Genomic DNA, 21,277 nt, shown 5'->3' on the forward strand with positions numbered 1-21,277 from the left:
CAAAACCAGCTTTCCTCGTTTTCCGGCTTACAGAGGGCAGATTCTGGATAGTCTTATCCTCTATTTCTTAGCCAATTCCTATAATAAATCTCTCATATCTTACTGGTTCCATTTTCCTGGCATACTCTAATATACCCATCCTTGCCCCTGCCTGTCTCCACCAGATAGAACCTCTCCTGACTCTTGAGTTTACCATTCCCTGTCTTCAAAACTATAATTCTAGAAAACAAATTGTTTGGTTTTACTTGATTTTAACTTTATGAAAAGGGTATTATGCTGCACTTCATCTTACGTTTTCACTGCATCCTTTATTTGTGAAATCCCTTTACATAGCTGTGTATAATTGTAACTGTGTATCATTCCTTTTTACTTCTGTGAATATGACACTATTAATTTATCCACTCTTCATATGCCAAGCACTTGATATACATTCTCTCTTTTAATTTATTTATTTGAGAGCGAGTGAGCAAGTGGGGGAAGGGCAGAGGCAGAGGGAGAAGCAGACTCCCCGCTGAACAGGGAACCTTACGTGGGGCTCGATCCCAGGACCCTGAGATCATGACCTGAATACAGTCATAACTGAATGAGCCACCCAGCGCCCCTACATTCTCTCATTTAATCTTCATTACAGCCCTATGAATAAGAGGCAACCACTTTCTACTACTGCTCGGAGTGGCTCAATCTATTCTTTCATAACTCCCATTTTAAAGATGAAACTGGAAAAACCAAGTCACTTTCCTGACATTACAGAACCCACCCACGGTGAAGCCTGAACTTGGCCCCAGTGCTGAGGCATTCTTGTGAAAAGAGATGAGTACAGGCTGCCCCAGGATTCCTTCTCTCTGTGAAGTAGAGCCACAGATAGCACTCAGTCGTCTTCTTACTGTGAATGAGTTTCCATGATCTTCTCGTACCTCCTGCAATTCCAGAAGTGCTCTAATGACCATAGGTCACACCAAGCTAGCTCAGACCCACTCTAAGGTTCCTGGAGCTGTTCTGGTGTCCCCTGCTCTATAGGGACCCACATGACACCCTGAGCCTGACCTTCCCTGCCTGCAGAGAAGGGGTGGCGTGCACTTGGGGAACCAGGGGGATTTGGTGGAACTGGATTGCTCACCGATTACCCTTCCCTCAGGCCACTTTCTAGAGTCTCAACTTCAAACCCTTCCACTCAGTGTAGCTTAGAGGTCACACTGCACAGCCAGAGCCTTATCCATAGCTTAAACACAAGGGTGGGGACACCAATCTACCGCTCATGGACCAGGCCACCTCCCAGGCCTGAGTTGTCCCTTTCACCTGAAACTGAGTGGTGCCATTTGAAGGTGTAAAATTGACACAGAGGTCAGGGCTTAGCACGTGGTGTCCCAGGCATCACTGACCCGCAGCACCGCTCAGACCTGAGCAGGGCATGAGCCAGTCTGTGCAGGAGGAGAAGGCAGGGCCCTTTCCTCACAGAAATATGTGCACAAACCCCACTAATTTTTATGAGGAACTGGAATGTTATTTGCTGGTGACCACCCAACCATCGCACCAACAAATGGAGTGCTCAGAAGGGAGTTGTAGCTGACCTCTTAATGTGAAACAGCAAGACAAGGAGATGAGCTAAGAGGTAGGGGCTGTTTCTGCACATTTATCTCTGGTTATTAGACACTTTTAGAGGGAACATCTGCTTGGCCAATCCAGCTCCCATACTGCAGGCCCTATTTGAGGGCCAGCTTGGCCTCTTCTTTGACTGAATGGGGACTAAGTCATAAATTAGATACAGAAGGGGGACCTAGAATAAGAAGTCGGGTGGGGGGTGTTTTGCTCATCTCATGGGTAAAAGGCCACTGGGCTCCTCACCTAGCCAGCCTTGCTCTAAATGCACCTGGGGGTGCCCACTCCCAGTGAACTCATTTATTACAAGGTTTATTGTGGGGACAACACCCCTACTCTGGGCAAGAACCAGAAGTAAAACTAAAGCACACAGCCTGATGATGCTTCCTTCCAAGGTTCCAGGGACCTGGCTTGGGCTCCATTATTTCACTTCTCCTTTGGTTTAACATTGGCCATTTGTTTTACAGAAAGAAGATCTGTGATTATAGTAGGATTTTCCATGTCACCTCACAATATGTTTTTAAAAGATGTATATGTTGGCTCACTCTCAAGATCATACCTAATTAATTGTACAAGAAAAAAAAAACCTCTTTGTTTTCTTGTTATGTTTCTAAGGATACTTATGTCATAAAATTAATGCAATATTAATTAAAATTCTACTTTGTCTCTATTCCTTTGAATATTGTCTCTCTAGCACATATCTCCAGCTTAATAGCTTGCTTGTAATTTCTGCTTAGGCATACCGCTTCAACTTGAAACCTACCATAGTCCCTTTCCAGCTGTGATAGTCTGTGAGTCCATGCCTTACACTAATAATCTGCCTCCAGCACATTCCTTCTGTTTCCATGATGCCCCATAGCCCTTCAAGTTATTCAGGTTCAAAATTTTATAACTCTCCTGTTTCACTCATTGTCCTCCTTTGCTCTTCTGGTGTCTCCTGTACCCTCTGCAATTCTTGGTGCTGGTGATTTATCAAGGCAACTTCCTTTCCAATAGCTCCTGCACTATCCCTTCTGTTCTAAATAATCAGCCCCTTAGTTCTGTCAAATATGCCTTCACGATGCTTCTTATGTCCTATCCCTCCTCAACATTCCTAGCAATCATGTCTTGGCTAAGGCACTTAGCATCTTTTATTTGGATGCTGACACAGCTTTGTATCCATATTCATCCGATTACAATTTATTCTACATGAGTTGCCATAGCAGTTTTCTTAGATCAGAACTTCTATCACTCCTCCTGTTCCAAAATTTTCATTGGGGGCCCTTCTCCAGCAAAGAAGGTACCACCTTACACCCTGGTTTTTGAGATCTCTGCAAACCTGCCAAACCTGCCTTTGCAATCCTGTCTCCCTTTACATTTCCTGTGCTCTGGCAACTAGATGAGCCAGCGTCTCTCTCACACACACCAATCTTCTCTTCTGCACGTTTTCCTTCATCTAGAATGCAGTTTCCACCTTATCACTTGTCATTGTATCTTCAAGATTCATTCCAATTTCTTCATGAAAATTTCTTGATTCTCATTCTTTCCTGTTATAAGCCCTCATAGTACTTTCTTTATGCCCATCACAAGATAACACATTCTACCTTTGATAGGCAAATGGGCAGGTACCTATGAACTGCATCGTATGGACCTTGGTTTCTTCTATAGAGCCTTTGTGCTTAGCATATGGAAGCATTTAATGAATGCTCATTGAACTGGATAGGTCTCCCTGCTTCCATTTCCTCTCCTTGCCTTAAACTCATTTAAATTATCATCTAAAAATCATGGCACTTAAAAAAAAAGTTAATGGTTGTAAAAGTTCTTTTACATGTGTTATTCCAATGGATTTTTTTTTTTTTTTATGAACAACCCTTCAAAGGCAGGCAGGATAGATATTAGCCTCACTTGGTAATTTAGAAAACAGGCTCACTGAAGGGAAATAAGTAATCCAAATCTATAAGCAAATAAGGAATGTAGCCAGTAATTGAGCCCAGGGAAGTGTCCTGATTTATGGTAGAAGACCAAAGAAGAAGTCAAAGTCGAAGTCCTCCCAAGTATCCCTTATCCCAACTTGATTGAGCATAATGAAGGTGTTCTAAGTCATCCAGGAGCACCATGTAAAGGGACAGGTGGGCACTGTGGGATTACGTGATCATTTCAGATTTGGTTCTATTTCTTCTTTTTGTTATGCCCTCGACGCAGATATCATTACATGAACATCAGAAACCTTGGACTACCCCTTCCCCTCCAAATTAAGCTGTAATTCCAGGCCTCCTTTCAATATGGCACTTAGTACGTTCTTGCTACTCGGAGCTCATCAGGGGAGCTCTTCTAGGGCTATGCCTAGAAGCACTCATGTGATGCCCTGGGACCTGGGGCTAATTTTCCTCCATCTATCACATTTGGCATTAACCCCTCATTTACCCACACTTTCACTCAACTCTCTGTCCATTCAACCATCCATCTGTCTGTCCATCCATCTATTGATTCATTATCCAATTCATTATCTGGTTCCTTCAGGACCAGATCCATACACTACCATGAATTCCACTTCCCTAGGATTATTTCTGGCTCCTTAGTTCTAAAGAATCCTGCTAAGATACCAATAGGCTAATGTGTTTTTCTTTTCCAGGTAATGCTTGTGTATTTTAACAGTGGGCTTCACCAAGGGAATGTGAAAGCTTTAGGAAATAATGAAGTTTGAAGGAATTTGGGGATAAAAAGAGTCATTTCCAAACAGACCTCATTTAGGATTCAGAAGGGGTGGTAATCTCCAATTTCCTATTCTCCAGAGGCCACACCCAGCTTTTGTTGTTCAGTGCCATTGAAAGGAAAGATAGAGCTCACCTTCCCCAAGATATTGATGATGGTTGTGCTGCACAGGTTCTCTGCAGCCTTCCCTTGCTAGAGCTCAGCTTGGATGCTCTGACGGGAGGTTGCCAAGGTTTAAAACTAAGAGTTTGAGGTGAGTGGATGAGGCAGGAGACATTCTTAAGTTTTGATTATACTTGGGTTTGTTAGATACTAAATTTGGGGGAATAAGGAAACTCAAGAACATAAATGTATGCTTGGTCTCAGAAATGTCAGGAATTTATGTCTCCATGCTCCCTCTTCCACCCTTATTTTCTGTGCTTTGCGTGGATGCTGCTAAGCTGCAGAGAGACATCTGAGGTTCCTATTATCATGAAGCCCTTTAGGCCAGGATTTCCTTACCATCCTTTCTCCATTCCTGGCAGGCTGATGAAATAAAGAGCCCATTGTTTTATCTCAGAGCCCAAAAGAGCGCCTTGCCTAGTGAGGGCAGACTGGTGGGTGAAGAAGACTGTGGCACGTGAAGACAAGTAAGTTGCTCCTTGGAATCAAATTACATGAAAGCTTTTAGAAATAGTTCTTCCTTTTCACTTGGCAAATACAATCCTTGATATCAGCTACCTTTTTAACCTTTTAGGTGGCAAAATATTTCCCTCCTCAAATTCTCCCTTTCCTCTTTTATTCTATTACTCTAAACTCTGAGTGTATTCTTCTAGAAGTTTTGAAATACCAGATATTAGAATCAATACCCTCATTTTGTTATTTTTCAATATGAATGAGTCAAATTGAGTGCTAGTATATGCAATAAAGAATTCATTTATTTGTTCTCCCTCCCCCAAGTTTAGCAAAATAACTCAGATCCCAATTTTTTTTTTTAACTGGCAAAAGAAATGTTATTTCCCAGACTTGAGAGACCTTCAGAGATCTGATACCAGCTTCCGTGCAGATCCAGCTCATATGGGCTTCTGTTTATAGTGAGCTGCTTGCCACAAGGTTGGCTCAGTGTGTGGTTATATCAATAAGTACAGTTTGAATTTCCCCCTAATATATGAAAGTTTAATTGAAACAAAAGAATGAATGAGAATTGCTATAAACAATTAGAAGGTGATAGTAAATTCTCCCGGAGAAACCGTGATGAAGGGGATCATGTTATTGACTGTGGTCAATTGTATCTCTTTCAGTAATTCAGTGATATATGTTAGAAACATGTGGTATTTTTGAATGGACAGGTCAATCAATCTTTTGGACTCAGTAATGAATTTTTCATTGTAATCAGAGAGTTGTTCTGAAAAATCTTGTAGTTTATATCTGAACTGCTGATGGTAATCAGAAATGATTTCCTTCATTGCAGTGGCCCAGCCTTTAATTTTTTCCTGAGCCCTGGTAGAGAGCTCTGCAATCTTCTCTTTCCCTTTTCTGTCTGCATCGGTAAGGATGCTAAGGTATTCCTGGATATCTTTCTGCAACTGCTCAACATGATTTGAGACTTCGGAAGACAACATAACAGTGTTGACAATGTAAGTGGAGTGCAAGTCCTTAAGGACACCCACTAGGTTCTCAAGGAAGCTGATGATCTTTTCTTCAAGTTCATAAAACCTCACTGTCCAGCTGAACACACTTGGATCAACAGATTCTTTGTGAAGATCCTTTATGAACTGACGGTACTGCTGTAACTGTTCGGAAGCTTCCTGAAGCCTGTATTCAAGTTCATTAAACTTGCCAAGGTAAAGGGACAGGAGTTCAGAAACATATGTGATAGATTCATTGAAAATTATGTTGATCTTGTCTTGAATATAATCAATGAGATAAGTAAATTTTGTCCCCTTTAAGTATGGAATAACTTCTGTGTTTTGGAAAGTGTTTTGTAAATGGCTCTGAAGATCACTTAGCATCTCTGTAGTCTTGAGAGACTGAAGTTTATTAAATATATCCTGTAGCATCTCTGATAAATATTCCAACAGACTCCCAAACTCTGAGATTATATTTTTTAGTTTAAAGTTCTTTGACTCAAAAGGAATTTTAATTTCTAGGTCCTTGATTAATTCAGATTTCTCCATCAGGTCTTGGAAATAGGAAAACAGTATTTCTGACCCACTGCGGATTTTTGAATATATTTTGGACAGCACCTGCCCTACGTTCTTCATGACCGCAGTGCAAACTTCATCTATAGTATATGTCCTGGCTTTTCCTGGGAGCTGAAATTTGGTGGACTTCAGGAAATCAACCAACGAGTCAATCTGATGACTGACTAAGACTTTGTATTTCTGAGTAACTCCTATTAATCTGTCAAACATGTCATTCTTGAGTCCCTGGAAATCAACTTGGTCTCCCTGAGCCAGTGACAGTTTCTGGTACAAATCCTGGGCCTTGTTCTTCCACTGCTGGTAGGTTCTAGTGGTGTCTCTGGCTATCCTCTGGAGCTCTATTTCTGCCTCATCAATCTGCCTCATGGCACCTTGATAGGCCCACTCAGCGCTATTCTGCAGACTTCTTCTCAGTTTTAAAGAAGCATCTCCCAGATCGAGTCCTGTGTGCTCCTGGTGGTACTTGTTAGCATAGTTATAAAGAGCCCTCGTGGCCTTGGGCACATTGTCTTTGAGAGAGCTTAGCAGTTCAGATGCTGCTCTCTCTTCCCAGCTGACTTTGATCTGACGGTTCTCACCAGATTCCTGGTACCTCCATTCAGTTTTGAATATGTCAAGTTTTTTATCTAGAGAGGACTAAAATGAAAAAAAAAAAAAGAAGAAGATGAAAAGAACATGTTTTCCATTATCCTGATACATAATATACTACACTAAAACTTCATTAGCAGTTAAAAGTAAAGATCAGAGGATCTTTCATACTCTGAAAGGGATTTATCTTTCATATGTCAGTTCATGTGTTTGTGTTACGGTTAAACAAATTCACTGTTGTTAATTCCTCTTTATCATGTAACCCAGGAAAGATAAAATTATGCACGGCATTTACACAGTAACACTTAACATTAAGGCCTTCTTAAGGACTGAAGATTAGAAGAAGGGGAGAGTGTTGGGGAGGGGGAGGAGGAGGAGGAGAAAGTGGAAAAAGACACAGGAGAAGACTACTTCAGAGAAAGGAGAAGTAGCAAAAAGGAAAAAGTCCAGAGCCCATCTAGCAGAGTTCTAGGATACAAGTATGAGGAGCCATTCATTCTCCAAACCTGTGACAAACTCTTGCACTAGAACTTTATTGCTTCTTCATTTCTACTAATGGCAACTTTGATTTGGCCCCGGTAGAACGTGTAAAGTACATGAGAGAAATTTGACATATCTCAGCCTAACGCTTCTATTGTGGGGAAAATTTCTGAAGCCTCAGATACTCTGGAAACCTCTATGAGAAAACTGTACTCAGGAGAGTTTGCTCATGATTTAGATGATGAGGCATAACCCTCCTCACTCTAAATTTGCCATAAAGTAATAAAATAATTGTGGAAATAGGATGTCAATATGCCCATCATAACTAAAATCAACAAAATCATGGTAGTACATTCTGGAGAGTAGTTTCTCAGAGAAAAAGTTCAGCCTGCTCATTGCTTGTTTTCCCCTACTTTGGAAAAGCCTTGAGAGAATACTTGTAATGAATTGAATTGATCTTTCCAAATTCGCTACCCATTCTCAGGGTATGTAACCCATTAGATGGGACTCACCTGAGGGCGATAGTACAGGTTCCATTTTAAGGTACTGTTATTTTCTTCCAAGTCCAAGGCTACAGTGCCTATGGCTGGGGAGGTCACAGAGGAGGAGAGGCTGTTCTTGCTTAGTTGGTGGTGCAGATGGACATCAGTGAATGCTGGGCTGGTGATGTCAAGGTGAATCTCTTTTTTCCAGTCCCTGAGAGTAGAAAAGCAGATGAGCCATCATGAAAGGGGCACAGAGTTGGGGGAAAAAAAAAATCACAGTGATTTGAAAAGAGGTGAGATTTCCATAAAAGTTCCATACTGAAGTCCTTGATATTTGCTATCTTCTTTATATTCTGCACTGATGTCACGGTGTGCAAATGTTCCTTTCGTCCTACAGATGAACATGCCATCTTCAACTTTGTGTGTTCCCACAACTGTAGAGGAGAAAAGCTATATTTCATTAGATTAAGAATTTCAAGACATAAGCATTTTCATTGTGAAAACCAGGGGAATTCCATCTCAACTACATGCTTTACATGCTTGAAACATGCAGCCCATATTTAACAACGATAAACAGAAGGAGACATTTTTAGTCCTAAGGTCATCACAGAAAAAAAAAAATACACTTTCTTGGAATCTATTCCTCTTGAATGTCATAGGTTTTCTATAGGATGGTTTTTACATGTGGGGTATATACCCTTCTCCTTCTCTCTTTTTAAAATTTTGCTGTGGAAGTAATTTTGCTTCCAGTCTTACAAAAATATCTAATTATTCATTCACAACTCCCATGGAAATATAGAGCAGATAGGAGAGGATCTTACCATTTAGATCATATTCCAGGAATTGAATGGTTGAACTGCATGTGGCATTCAGGAATGTTTCAACATATTCTCCTTTGTTTTTCAAACCAGCACTCCAATTACCATTATACATGGGAGAGGCCACTCCAAAATGTGCAGTCAGTCCTCCAAAGAAGGGAATGAAAATTCCAGCAGGTACAGAGAACGTAAGGGTAGGAATCTCAATAGTCTGCTCAGGTATGGTAATGGCTGGTAACTCAACGTCTGCAATTTTGCTGGCCACCTCATTTAGATACCCAACAGCACTGTCAGCTGAAAAACTTTTTGGAAAGGTGAATTGGGACACAGTTAACTGAGATGCAGGCATAGTTATCTCAAAAAAGGGAACTGAAGAGCCTTCTGGTTCAGAGTACTTTGTTAACACATCAACTTGGGGGAATTTTACTTTGGGTAGTGTTGGTATATAGAGGGAAAATGGCAAAGTGCTTAGCTTCTTATAGATTTTTATTTCACTGAAATCGAACGTGTAGGATGGAACCTGAAGATCTGTAAATGGGACTTGGAATGTAGGTATGACAAAACTTGAATTTAGATCACTTAGTTTCAGTCTGGGAATAATAAATTTATCAGCTAATTCTTGCAAAGGGAAAGAGAAATGATAGCCATTGGGGTTTTTGGTATACACAAGGGCAGTTGAAGCATGAAGATACTGTTTCGTATCAATGCTGGTGGTGACATCCAGCTTTAGAAGGTCCCATAAGCTCTTGTCATAAACTGGAAGGACAATATCTTTGAGGAACCATGGGGACACTTTTAAGGAACTTGCAATGTCAAGGCGTGCCTCTTCTTGGCCATTAGAAATTTGTATGTTGTTCTGGAAGAACTGAGAATGAACCTGGACCTCACTTTTCCAGCTGATCTTCTGGTTCTCAGTGTTAGCAAGCAGGGACACCTCCTGGCCAAGGTAATTGATTTCAAGGAGGGAATGGGGCTGACTTTCATGGACCTGAACGAAGGCTGATATTTTCCATGGAGAGAGCACCAGGGTGGCTTTGCTTGTATGCTCTCCAGATGATAAAATGAAGCCACCTAGCTGTAAATAGTTTTTCGTGTTGTCTTCCCAGGTGGCATAGATGCGTTGCAGAGTGGCTTCTCCAGCAAAATTTTCTTTTACTTCAAGGTTCCAGATACCATCAACTTTGGAAGCCCCTTGCAGCTTCACTGAAGACCGAGTACTCTTGGAATTCAAGTAAGTGCTGGCTTCGCTGGCAATAGTTCCTGAATATTCTATTGAAAGTACTGAGCCCTTGATATCTCCTTTGGTAGATGACTCAATGTAAAAGTAAGAGGTGAGGCTCTCTAAGTTGAGTTTGTGGTTGATTGTTCCTGTAGCAGTAGAATTGAGATCATACATTAATTCAATGGATGAAGAGACTGTAGGCTTTGACTTGGTATTTCCATTAAGTTCTTGCTTGAATTTCATTCTCAAAATAGGAATTTGGACTTCTGCAGATGTTGTCACTGAAGCCTCCATGTTTTTCTTGGTCAAACTAAAAGTACTGTCATGATTTCCTTCCACAAATTTATTACTCAGAGACAAAGCTGTGGCTAGCTTCAAGCCTCTTTTCCTCGTCAAACTTGAGGTGCCCTCTAATTTGTACTGCAGAGCATCAGTGACAGAAGAAGAGGAAGTTAGGAAATAAGCAACAATATCTGACTGGTTATACAGTCCAACATTGGTATTCAGCGTGATGATGCCTGACTTAAAGGAAAAGTCATAGGTAATATTGCCCATGGCTGGAATGAAAATATCATTTGGGGTACTCAGTACCTGGAAATCTTTTGCATAAAAAGGAATTGGGATGATGTGCTCATCTTTGTTTTTCTTATACTGAGCCTTTACACTTAAATCAAATGATTGCTTTGTTGTCTTCAAGAAATCCTTCAAGCCTGTTTTTTCCCAAAGGGAGAAATCTTTCACCTGGGGAGTTGTGAGTGTTGTGTAAGGTAGAGTCATTTCAGGAATCATCAAAGGAATGTTGAGGAAATCCAGGTTGGCTTCTCCATTTATTCCTATGTGGGCCTCAATGCTGTTCTCATTGTTTCCAGCAGAGAAATTATGATGGTACTTATACTGATTGAACCTGGCACTTGCTTGCCAACTTGTTTGTTGGGTGCTGGGACTCAAAAACAATGCGTAATTATTCAGGAAGTCTACCTTGCCTATCAATTTTAATGGAAAACTAACTTTCAAATTCCCTTCATTGTTCGTGGATGCAGTAATCTCAAATGGCTGTGCTGCAAAGAAAAGAGAATTTTTCAAATTTCCAATAACTTTTCCATTTAAATGAGCATCATGGTTGCCAGTTATCTCTGCCTTCCTTTCTCTAAGCAGTGCTGTGCCTTTAGCAGCCAGAACACTGCGCCCCACATGCTGGGATTCAACCTGTGACTGGATTTCAAATTTAGCAAAGTCGAAGAAGCCAGATTCATAAACCAAGTTTTGGCTTAATCTTAGGTGTTTGCTATTGATCTTATTAGATAATCCAAAGGAAGCACTGGGTCCTTCCACAGTAAAGCCAGCTTGTGATTCATGGGACCCTTCATCTGAGAATGTGTGGCATGCCCATTTCCATGACCCTATGCCAGAAGAATTCCATGCTACATGTCCAGCTCCCAACAGGGTCTTGATTTCATTACGCAGCTCAGCCTGGCTGGAAAAGTCCAGCTTTGGGACGTTCAATTTGTGAAAGTATTTTGTGTTGCTGTCCAAAGTAAGCTGATTGTTTATCCTGACAAGCACACCATGACTAAGCTCCAGCGTATTTTTTTCTGTGTGTAAGTCTGCCACCGTGTTTGATTTTCCCTCAATCCTATTTCCAAAAAACAGCACTTCACTCTCATGCTCTGTTTTCAGGTACTTGCTGGAGAACCTCATGGATTGCTTCATAATCAGTGGGTTAATCTCAGGGTCTGAGAGCTGTGCGTTGGCTTGAAAATCGAAATTGAGAACTTCTAATTTGGACTTTCCTTTGGCGGTGACGGAAGCTGTGATCTCTGCCCTGTTCCCTGAAATTGTTACATTCTGAATGTCAGCATTTGCATCTAATGTGAAAAGGGGAGACTGAATTTTCAAAAGGCTATGAAGCTTGCCAAAAGTAGGGACTTCAACCGTGGGTGAGATGCTGGGAAGATGGAATTCTGGTATGTGAAGGTCAGGAACTTGATAATCTTTAAAATCAAGATTTGGGATTATGAGTTCTGGAATTGTGATTTCTGGCAGATGGAAGTCTGGCAGAGTAATGCTAGCAAGAATAGTGTCCACCCCCATCAGGTCCCTCAGGTCCACTTCTGGAACTGGCCACTGCAGCTCACCATGCAGCATTTGGTCAATGGTTCTGATGATCTTTGCTTTTATTTCTACCAAGTCAATTGTAAAGGAAGGCACATGGAAGGTATTAAGGACAGTAAATTCTGGCGTGGCAAACTTTGATGGCATCTTTATATCTTTCAACCTTTTGAAGTTGATCTGAATTGATGGAACCTTCAGATCTGTCAGGGGGACTATGAAGTCCGGAGTCTGAAACGTAGCTTCCTGAAGAGCATGGAGACTGACTTCAAAGGCAGGCATGGTTCCGAAAGTGGTCTGGATTTCAGGAATAGTGAATCCTCGTTCTACCAAGGCTTTCAGGTTCTCAGCCCAGTCTTGGATAGAATACTGTTCTGCAAAGTCAGTGAGGTTCTTAGCGGCGAGACTCCACCAGTCAGAAATAAAAGTGACAAGCGTGCTGTAAGCCTGGCCGATCAGGGACAGGTACCGTTGAACTTCCTGCTGAATGTCCATTTGATACAACCGGTCTCGTATATCTTCTAGGGTTTCTCGGAATTTTTCTTTCATGTAGATTAAATATGTTGAACTTAAAGCTTCCTGCAACCAATCAAATAATATGTTTATTTGGGTGCCCTTGAGGTGTTCCAGATGGACTGAGACCGTGGCCTTGATGTCCTCTACAAACAGTGTCAGTGCTTTAGCTTTCTGTGAAAGTTCCAGGGCCTGGATTTCACCATTGAGTCTCTGGGTCACCTCATGGATTTTGTTATTGGTTTCATTTACAAACTGGTGGTAATCAAATGACCTTAATCTCTTTACCAACAAGTCAAGGGATCTGTTTACTTGTTCAATGATGTTTTTAAAAGACAATGTTTTAAGTTGTTTGATAGCATTATCAATAAATGTAACCAATTTCTCAAAGTGATCTTTTATCTTAACTTGTTGTAGGACACTGCTTAGCTTCTGAACAGTCTCTGTCAACTTATATTGGTGGGCCAACTGTACCGATTTATCCATTAAAACCTGGATGTGTTGGTCTATTTCATACATCTTAATTAACTCATGGGACATGGTTCCAAGTGCACTGATTTTATCAGCTACTTCAAAATCTTTCATAAGATTTATAATATAGTATTTGACATGCTCAATAATTTCCTGTATTCTTTGAAATGGAATTATAGTTCTCAACCAATGTAAAAGAACTCTGACATCAGTAGCCTGGACCTGCTGTTTTAACTGTTCAGCAAGGTGCTGGAGGTCTAGATTCTCAATCTGTGTCTTGATCTGTTGCAATTTCTCTTGTATCTGGATTTTGATTTTATACTTTGCATCCACATTTTGAATCCAAAATGCAGTACTATTTCCAATTCTGTTAAAGTTAGTCTTTTCAATAAACAAACACACATCATGGATTGTTTTTACTAAATTTACATGGATATGATAACGTTCATCAAGAATTTTCAGATTTTCAATGATTTGATCAATAATCTTAGCAATAGCAGTTTTAAAATCATCTAAGTCATAATTATCATTAATATACTGATCAAATTGTATCACATATGTTTTTAGTTGAGACAGTTTGTCATTAAGGCTGATTTTGGTATTGTCTAATGTGATTTGTAGATCATTTTCTGTAATTTTATAATTCTCTGCGAGAGCAGTTAGTTTCTCCTTGGCACTCGAAATTTGTCTCTCCCAATTGAGTGCATTCAAATAACCATTGACTTGTTGTGGGAGCTTGTCCAAGGCTGTTCTGTATTTCCTCACAAACTGATCAACATCAATGAGTTTCAGTTCTCTCTGTATGGTTTCCAGTGCGGTTATAATCACCATTCGTTTCTCCTCGAAATATTCTGGCAGGATTTCAAAGAATGGGAGGTTGATGGTGTGAACATCTTGATTCTTATCATATTTTACGGAAGCAACAAGACTGAATTCTTGGGGCTGGTCAACAGCATCCCTCAACCCTAAAGTGTCAATTATGTTGGTGTGCTCACTGAACAAAAATGGCACTTCAATGGGGAAGTCTAGCAGGGTGAGGTCAGCCAGGGCTTGTCCTCGAAGCTCCACACCAACTTTATCTTTATTATTGTAAGCATCGAAGTCCTGGCTGTATCCATTTTCATTCAGCCTGGTCTTGAGCTTCCAGGTGCCGGTCTGCTCAGCCGGAGTAAGCAGGGCGCTGACTTTGTGATCAAGAGCAGTCGTGATGCTGCTCTTCAACGGGAGATGGTGGCTTGTGGATCCTTTGTAATCATGAGAGAATGTAAGGGACAGAGGTTCTGCTTTCAGCAGGAATTTGCTATACAGCTGCCCAGTGTGCTCTCCCCAGAGACTCAGTTTCCCATTGCCATTTGTGTGTGCATCAACGGTCATTGTAAATGGGGCCACGGCAGAGTGAACAGCGTTGCTGAAATGGAGTGAGTCTGAGTTGTAGTTTGTACTGATGTCGATGGTCGAAGCCAGCCCAGCCATGTTTGTGTTGACCCGATGGCTGAACTCCATACCCTGCCCTTTAGCTACGGTGTCTGTTTTATAACTTGCCGATAAGTCAGCGTAAGAAATGGTGTAGATGTGTTTTATTTCATTGTTTTGGTAGAGTCCTTTTATGTTCCCACCCACATTCAGCTTCAGGGGTTCTAGCCGTAATTTCCCACTGTTGGTCAGATCCAGTGCGTTGAATTTCAGGTCATTGTTTAAAGTAGTTACGAGAGAATAGGGCTGTAGCTGTACATTAACATTTTGCTTATAAAACTTGTCAGAGCTGTAAATGTTGTCAAGTTTTGAAGAGAATTCCAGAGATAACCCTGCAATATTCAGGTTGTTTGTGTAGTCAAGCTTCATCTCCGCGTAAGATCCCATCATGTCATTTGAAAGCTTCAGGCCCTCCCGGCTAATTTTGAAATTGAAGACATTTTTGCTGTCGATGCCCAAAATCATGGCCTGATAAGCACTTCCCAGTGACACTTCTGTGAGGGCAGCTTTTCCATCCAGACTGAATTTCGCATTGTGTTCCCTGAAGCGGCCGTTTGCTGTTAATTTCATAGATGCCCCGGAGAGGCCAAGTGCAGCATTCAGCTCATTCTGCAGCACCAGCGGGCTATACTTCAAGTTGGTAGTTGCACTGGTGGACAGTCCATCCTGGGCAATCCTTAGCGTTGCTTTGTGAGCACCACTGTTAATTTTGTCCGTGCCCAAAATATCAGCATTTAATTCAAGGCCATGGGAATTTAGTGATCCGGAAAGCAGGGTGAAGAACCTCAATGACTTGTAATCGGCCTGATACTCAGAACGTAACAACGCATTTTGCCTGGAGAAGGTCATGTCCACTTTGTTAGAAGTGGCAAAGTCCTCATGCTTCCCATTGGTGTCTGATTTCAGGGTCAGCTCATAGTTCTCGTATCTTAGGAAAGCAGTATTTTTAATGACGCCATCTTGCAGATCCGAGGTGGAGGTTAAGGAGATAGCTCCATCCTCATAGCTTCCTGTCATCTGGTTGGTACCTTGGAGGTAGGAGGAGTTAAACCTCAGGTTGGACTCTCCACTTAACTGGCCAGTGTTAGAATCCCTCTGGTAAGTCAAGCCATATGTGCCTTTAGCGTAGAACGAAGAGACTCTCAACTGCCCATCAATCTTGGCTTCCCTGACATACAAATGATGTTTCTTTTTTGAGTCCAAATGTACTGAAGCAGACATCTGAGGTCCCCAGGAACTAGAAGCTTCAAATGTGAGCAAACTTTTTGAGGCTGGATTATTTCTAATTTTTTCCACATGGCTGAATTTCATCGTTGAATCCAGTAATCTGTGGCGTAGATACCCATCACATGATAATGTGAATGAATTCCTGTAGTCATAGGTTGTTTCTCCAGACCCTGACATAAAAATTAAAATTAGTTAAATTAAATAATAAATTTCCATAGCAATTTCTATGTTGAAAGCCTTTCAGTAATAAAGTACCCCCCTTCAAAAAAAAATAAAGTCCCCTTAATCTGGGTTAGTCATGCAAGAGTCTCCTCCATCCATAACACAAGCATAAAATCTGACAGCAAAAGGCTTCCCTGACCACCACAGATCTTGTTGGGTTCCCTTATAAAGTGCTTCTCTGTGCCTTGTACTTTCCCACTATACCCTTCACAGTATCTCCTACGCTGAATTTTCATTATCAGTTTAGCTGCCTTCTTACTCTGTTGCTGCCCCAGTAGAATGCTTGGTACATATTATACGTTTAATTAATATTTCTGTTAGTTGAGTGAATGAATGAATGAGTAGGATTCTAAATAGAAGGGAAATATCTGTAAGAAAGCCCAAGTCTTTTCCTTCCCAGAGGAGACTATCCTGTCAGAGCATGCAATGAATTCACTCTGTGCACCCTCTATCCGACCATGGCTCACCTTGCACACTGTAGGACAGCAAGTCAATCACAGAGTCAGCCTTCATGTGGTACCGAGCCTGAAGGCTCAAGTGGTTGGTGCTGGTGTTGCCACCAGTGTAGGAGGCAGACCAGTTGTACAAATTGCTGTAGATATTTGTAGAGAGGTCTAGAACACCCAGAAGAGGCACTCGCAGTTGATACAACTTGGGAATGGTAAAAGTGGGCACTTGGAATTCCCAAGATGGCAGGTGGAATCCTACGGACTTGAAGTTGAGGTCTGGTGTCCGAATGGTCTCTAACATCTTTAGATCTTTGGAGGATTTTCCACCAAAAGGCAAAGGAATCTCAATTATCATACTGTTCTTGTTCAATGTGTATTTGACACGGCCATCACTAAAATGAAAGAAAGACAACATCCCCACAGTCAGACATCAAGAACTCAAAGTTCCCTGCTCTCTGACAGAGGCAGTGGTACATGTGCCCCATTCCCCAACCCACACTGCCTTTTCCTCATGCTGCTCCCTGTGTCCAGAATCCTGCTTTTTACCTCCAACCATCACAGACTCAAATCCATGCAAAACCCTTCCAAGAGCCAGTACCTTAAATCTATCTCAAAGAACATGTCGCAATTCTGCTTACATAATTAACTTGTTCAGTTGTCAGTGCCTACATGTTCTTCCTGGGAAGAAGGATGACACTTTATCTGGTTTCTATCTCCTCACTGCAATTAGTGTAACATCTTACACACACGTGACACTAGATACTTCCTATTTGCCAAACTGAAATGAGACAACTGGGTGTGTGAAAAGAGTGTGGTGTAGGGGCAGTAATCTTGGGCTATAGTTTTAGCTTCCATGGAGTGGTGATGCTATGTGTCTATGCCTCTCTGAATCTCAGTGATGTTATCTGTATAGGGAGGATAATCGTACCCATCTCACAGAGCTGGCCTTGCATACCTAAAAGCCCTTTGAAATTTTTTCAATACTATGCACATACAGTGGACTATTATAATAGTTCATTTATAATGGAGGAAAACTAGATGGCTTTCAAATTCAGTCTGCGGTACATAAAACCTCTTTGTGGGAATGTACCAGAATCCCCCAATTACTTTCTTAGGTTCTTTCTGACTGGACTGGTGTTCACATTCAGATCCCATGACCCATAAAGCAAAAATACCATCGTGCTTATGTGAGAGTTATCAATCTCCTTAAGATGCTTCAATTATTTCCCTTAAAAAGGTAAATTTAAAAAGAGTCTAAGTTATGCTAAGTAAAACCTTCCATTTACTTTCCATGGTTCAAGAAATTTTTCTTTTTTCTTTTCCTTTTTTTTTACCTTTTCAAGAAGAGGTTTTCTGGGATGTGGAACTCAGGCAATCCCATTTTCTGGAGGTACAATTCTTTTAGGCCACTGAGTTGATCTTGCCAATTCTGGACATAAGGAAGATGATTAGATGCCTTCTGAAGCCATGTGTTTGTTGCCTACAAAATAAAAGAAGCTTTTAGAGCAAAGGGTATGGAGGGACCTCAAAGTACAATTAACATCAGGCGATAATCTATATTCAACAGATCAATCATTAAGCAAAATAATGCACTGAAAGTTAAAAAGAAATCACAGAAAATTATGAATTTTGGGTGTTCATCATTGATCTCTTCCTGGATTTTATAAAAAGAATATATAACATAGGCACACTCCTAGCCAAGGTCTTGAAGCTTCCTTTGAAGCTTAGTAATATTCATTAGGTATTTATCACATATGGCCTGTGTAAATGGGTAACTAACCATGCATTCATGTTTGTTTGCTCCCCAGAAATTCCCTGGGGTAGGAAGCATACCTTATCCATCTTTGGATACTCTTCTTCACCTAACTCAGAGTTGAGTATGTAATTAGTTCTTTTAACTATGTATTTATCAACTGACTGATTTGTACTTACAACTATTAATTTGGAACCCATGTGCCGGAAAGTCATGTCTGTTTGAGGAACTCTGTGATCCAAGAGACTATTGGCATACATATGCAAGCTTTTAGGATAATCAGAGACATCCACAGGGAAATTAGAAGCTGCTTTTTTGGTATCCACGTTGGTGCCTGTGTTCCATTCAAATTCAATCTTCTCTTCATCTGAAAGTGCACATGTGAGACATCATTTGTAGTACCAGGTCAGCCCTAACCCATGCCTCTCAGAAATACCCTCCCGTCCATGGTGCTCTCAGAAGTGCTCACAGGGAGAGGAGGTACATACCATAACGCCAGACCAGCTTCTTGGAAATTGTTGAGCCGTAAGCTGTGGCGGACGAGTCCATTAGGAGGAGTAGTTTTGTGGGAGACCACTGGGTAAGGATTTCACTTCTGACTTCTGCTTGCAGACGGGGCACGGAAATAACACCTTTGATTTTGCCTTCTTCCTTTTTGTTGTAGCTATCGAAAAGAAAATGATTTGACATCAATGACTATCCATTCCAAGGGCATACACAGGATTAAACAAAAGTGTCATCTGTGGCGACAAAAATGAGATACATGAACGGCTCCGAAAATGAGCTCATTAACTTCTGAAGCTGACTTTGGCACAAATGCAGGACTTTCCAAGGAGGTGTGGGAGAAAGAAATGATTTTCAGAAATTGTCTGAATCCCACTGTACCATTTACTAGCTCTCTGGCTTTGGCCAAATATTTAGCCCCTCTGAGCTCCCATTTTCTTATCTATAAAACATGGAGACTCATATCTAGGCGGCAGTTTATTATAAGAACTGAGATGATTCCTTCAGAGAACCCAGCACAATGCCTGATGAGTAGTAAGTGCACAGTAAATAGTAGGAAGGTCCAACTAGACATGTGTAGACGGTCGGAGTATTGAGGGCTCTATCGGCCCCTCAGACCACAAACTGGGGATGCCCCTGGTTTGGTCAGCACTTTTTAAAAAAGGTTTTAAAAAGACTTATTTATTTATTAGAGAGAGAGACAGAGAGAGAGAGAGAGAGAGAGAGGGAAAGCATAAGCAGGGGGAGCAGCAGACAGAGGTAGAGGGAGAAGCAGGCTCCCTGCTGATCAGGGTGCCTGACCTGGGGCTCAATCCCAGGACCCTGGGACCATGACCTGAGCTGAAGGCAGATGCTTAACCGACTGAGCCACCCACGTGCCCCTGGTTGGGTCAGCCTTATAGCTAAAAAGGAAGCAGGGACAGAGCTACAAGGGCCTGCAGTTCAGGTCAGATCATCCAAGCCTTCCATACCTCATGCGACCAGTGAGAGCGACCTCAGTGATTTTCTTGTTCTGAAGGTCCAAAGTGAGCTTGTAAGACTTTTTTTCCACAGTAGATTCATCACTAACTCTGAGGACTGTCCCAAGGTCAATGTCAAAATCTGGAATTTGGATCTCACTGGACAACATCATCCTCTGCCGGTTATATTTGAACGTCATAGTAGCCTCGGTCGGCTTTGCACCTAGAAAGGGTATATGAGAGAATGAAGACATGTGTATTCAGAAGCTATGTTTAGGAAGGAAGGAGAGGAAAAGGCAGAGAAATCCTAAGTAGTCATTCAATGTGCTCAAATGAGGACACAGTTTAGGATTTTACCTTCAATTCCTAACTATACATTTGTTCAGTCTGCAAATATTTATTGATTGCCTGTCACATGCTTGGCACTGCTCTTGGCATTGGGGAGTCCTTGTCCTCATGGAGCTCACATTCTAGTGGGGGGGGTGCAAGACAATAATCATATTACTTATGTCAGATGATGCTAGATTTCATGAAGAAAAGTAAAACTTAGGAAGACAATAAAGAGAGGGATAGAGAGGTGCTATTTCCTGTGTGGTGGTGAGAGTTCTCTCTGATAAAGCAAGGTATGGGCAGAGACCCGAATGAAGAGTAGGTCTGAGCCATACCATGTTCTGGAGGGAGAGCATTCCAGGCACTGGGACCTGGAATGAAAAGATCTGACGTGGGGCACACCTGGCAAAGTCAGGGAACAACAAAGCCTCGAGGTCCTTCTGTGTCAGGCAGACAGGACATCTCTATGTGACTCTCTACCTGTGACACCCTTCTTGGTTCCTAGCCATGCCAGTCCTGGCTTCCCCTCTCCCCAAATTCTCCTTCCTTTGTCAGAAGATTCCTAGGTTTTCAATTCACAGGATTGCCCATTTTATACCTTTGGAAAGTTGTTACATGACCTTTTTTTTTCCCTGCATGTACCCCATTTCCTGTGGGTTTTGTTTTTCTCATTTAATTTTGTGACATACTATTCCTACATTAAAAAACCTTCCAAAGTGAGCATGTAAGTTTGCCATGTTCCCTAAAACCTACTTCTCCACCAGTCATTTTGTATCTAGGTACACAGCAACTCCACTCGGTTCCTCAGGCCAAAAAACTTAGAATCATCCTGATTCCATCTTCTCTCTTACTTTCAACACCCACCTTATCAGCAAATCCCAAGAAAACTAAACTTCAAAATATGTCCAGAATCCAACCATTAGATCTCTTCTGCCTCTGCTCTAATCCTAAGTGCCCATATCTCTGGCCTGGATCACCGCAACAGCCCACTGCAATGTCCCTCTCCCCCCTAACGTCTTTCCCCACTATAAACATAGATCAGATCATGAAAACTCTCCAGTGACTTCCTATTTCACTCACAGTAAAAGCCAATATCCTTGCCACGATGTACAAACACGTCCTTCCTGTACCACCCTCTATCTCTGTGACCTCGCTCTCTACCCTTTTCCTCCCTGATCTCTCCTCTTCAGTCATACCAGCTTCC

The 21,277-nt window shown here is 41.6% G+C and overlaps 1 protein-coding gene across 1 annotated transcript in view; it reads right to left on the reverse strand.

Moving 5' to 3' along the window:
- Positions 1-5,354: 5,354 nt before the first annotated feature.
- APOB (apolipoprotein B) overlaps positions 5,355-21,277 on the reverse strand; it is a 37,413-nt gene continuing 21,490 nt past the window's right edge. The window contains exons 21-29 of the mRNA XM_032866920.1: positions 19,756-19,966; positions 18,769-18,944; positions 18,460-18,647; positions 17,862-18,007; positions 16,546-16,919; positions 8,845-16,026; positions 8,343-8,457; positions 8,051-8,234; positions 5,355-7,106 (exon numbers count right to left, since the gene is read on the reverse strand). Coding sequence (XP_032722811.1) covers positions 5,484-7,106; positions 8,051-8,234; positions 8,343-8,457; positions 8,845-16,026; positions 16,546-16,919; positions 17,862-18,007; positions 18,460-18,647; positions 18,769-18,944; positions 19,756-19,966 — 10,199 coding nt within the window. The 3' untranslated portion in view covers positions 5,355-5,483. The remainder of the gene's footprint in view (positions 7,107-8,050; positions 8,235-8,342; positions 8,458-8,844; positions 16,027-16,545; positions 16,920-17,861; positions 18,008-18,459; positions 18,648-18,768; positions 18,945-19,755; positions 19,967-21,277) is intronic.

Source organism: Lontra canadensis, unplaced genomic scaffold (genome assembly GCF_010015895.1).
Source record: "Lontra canadensis isolate GAN:19392208 unplaced genomic scaffold, GSC_riverotter_1.0 scaffold32, whole genome shotgun sequence".
Lineage (NCBI taxonomy): Eukaryota > Metazoa > Chordata > Mammalia > Carnivora > Mustelidae > Lontra > Lontra canadensis.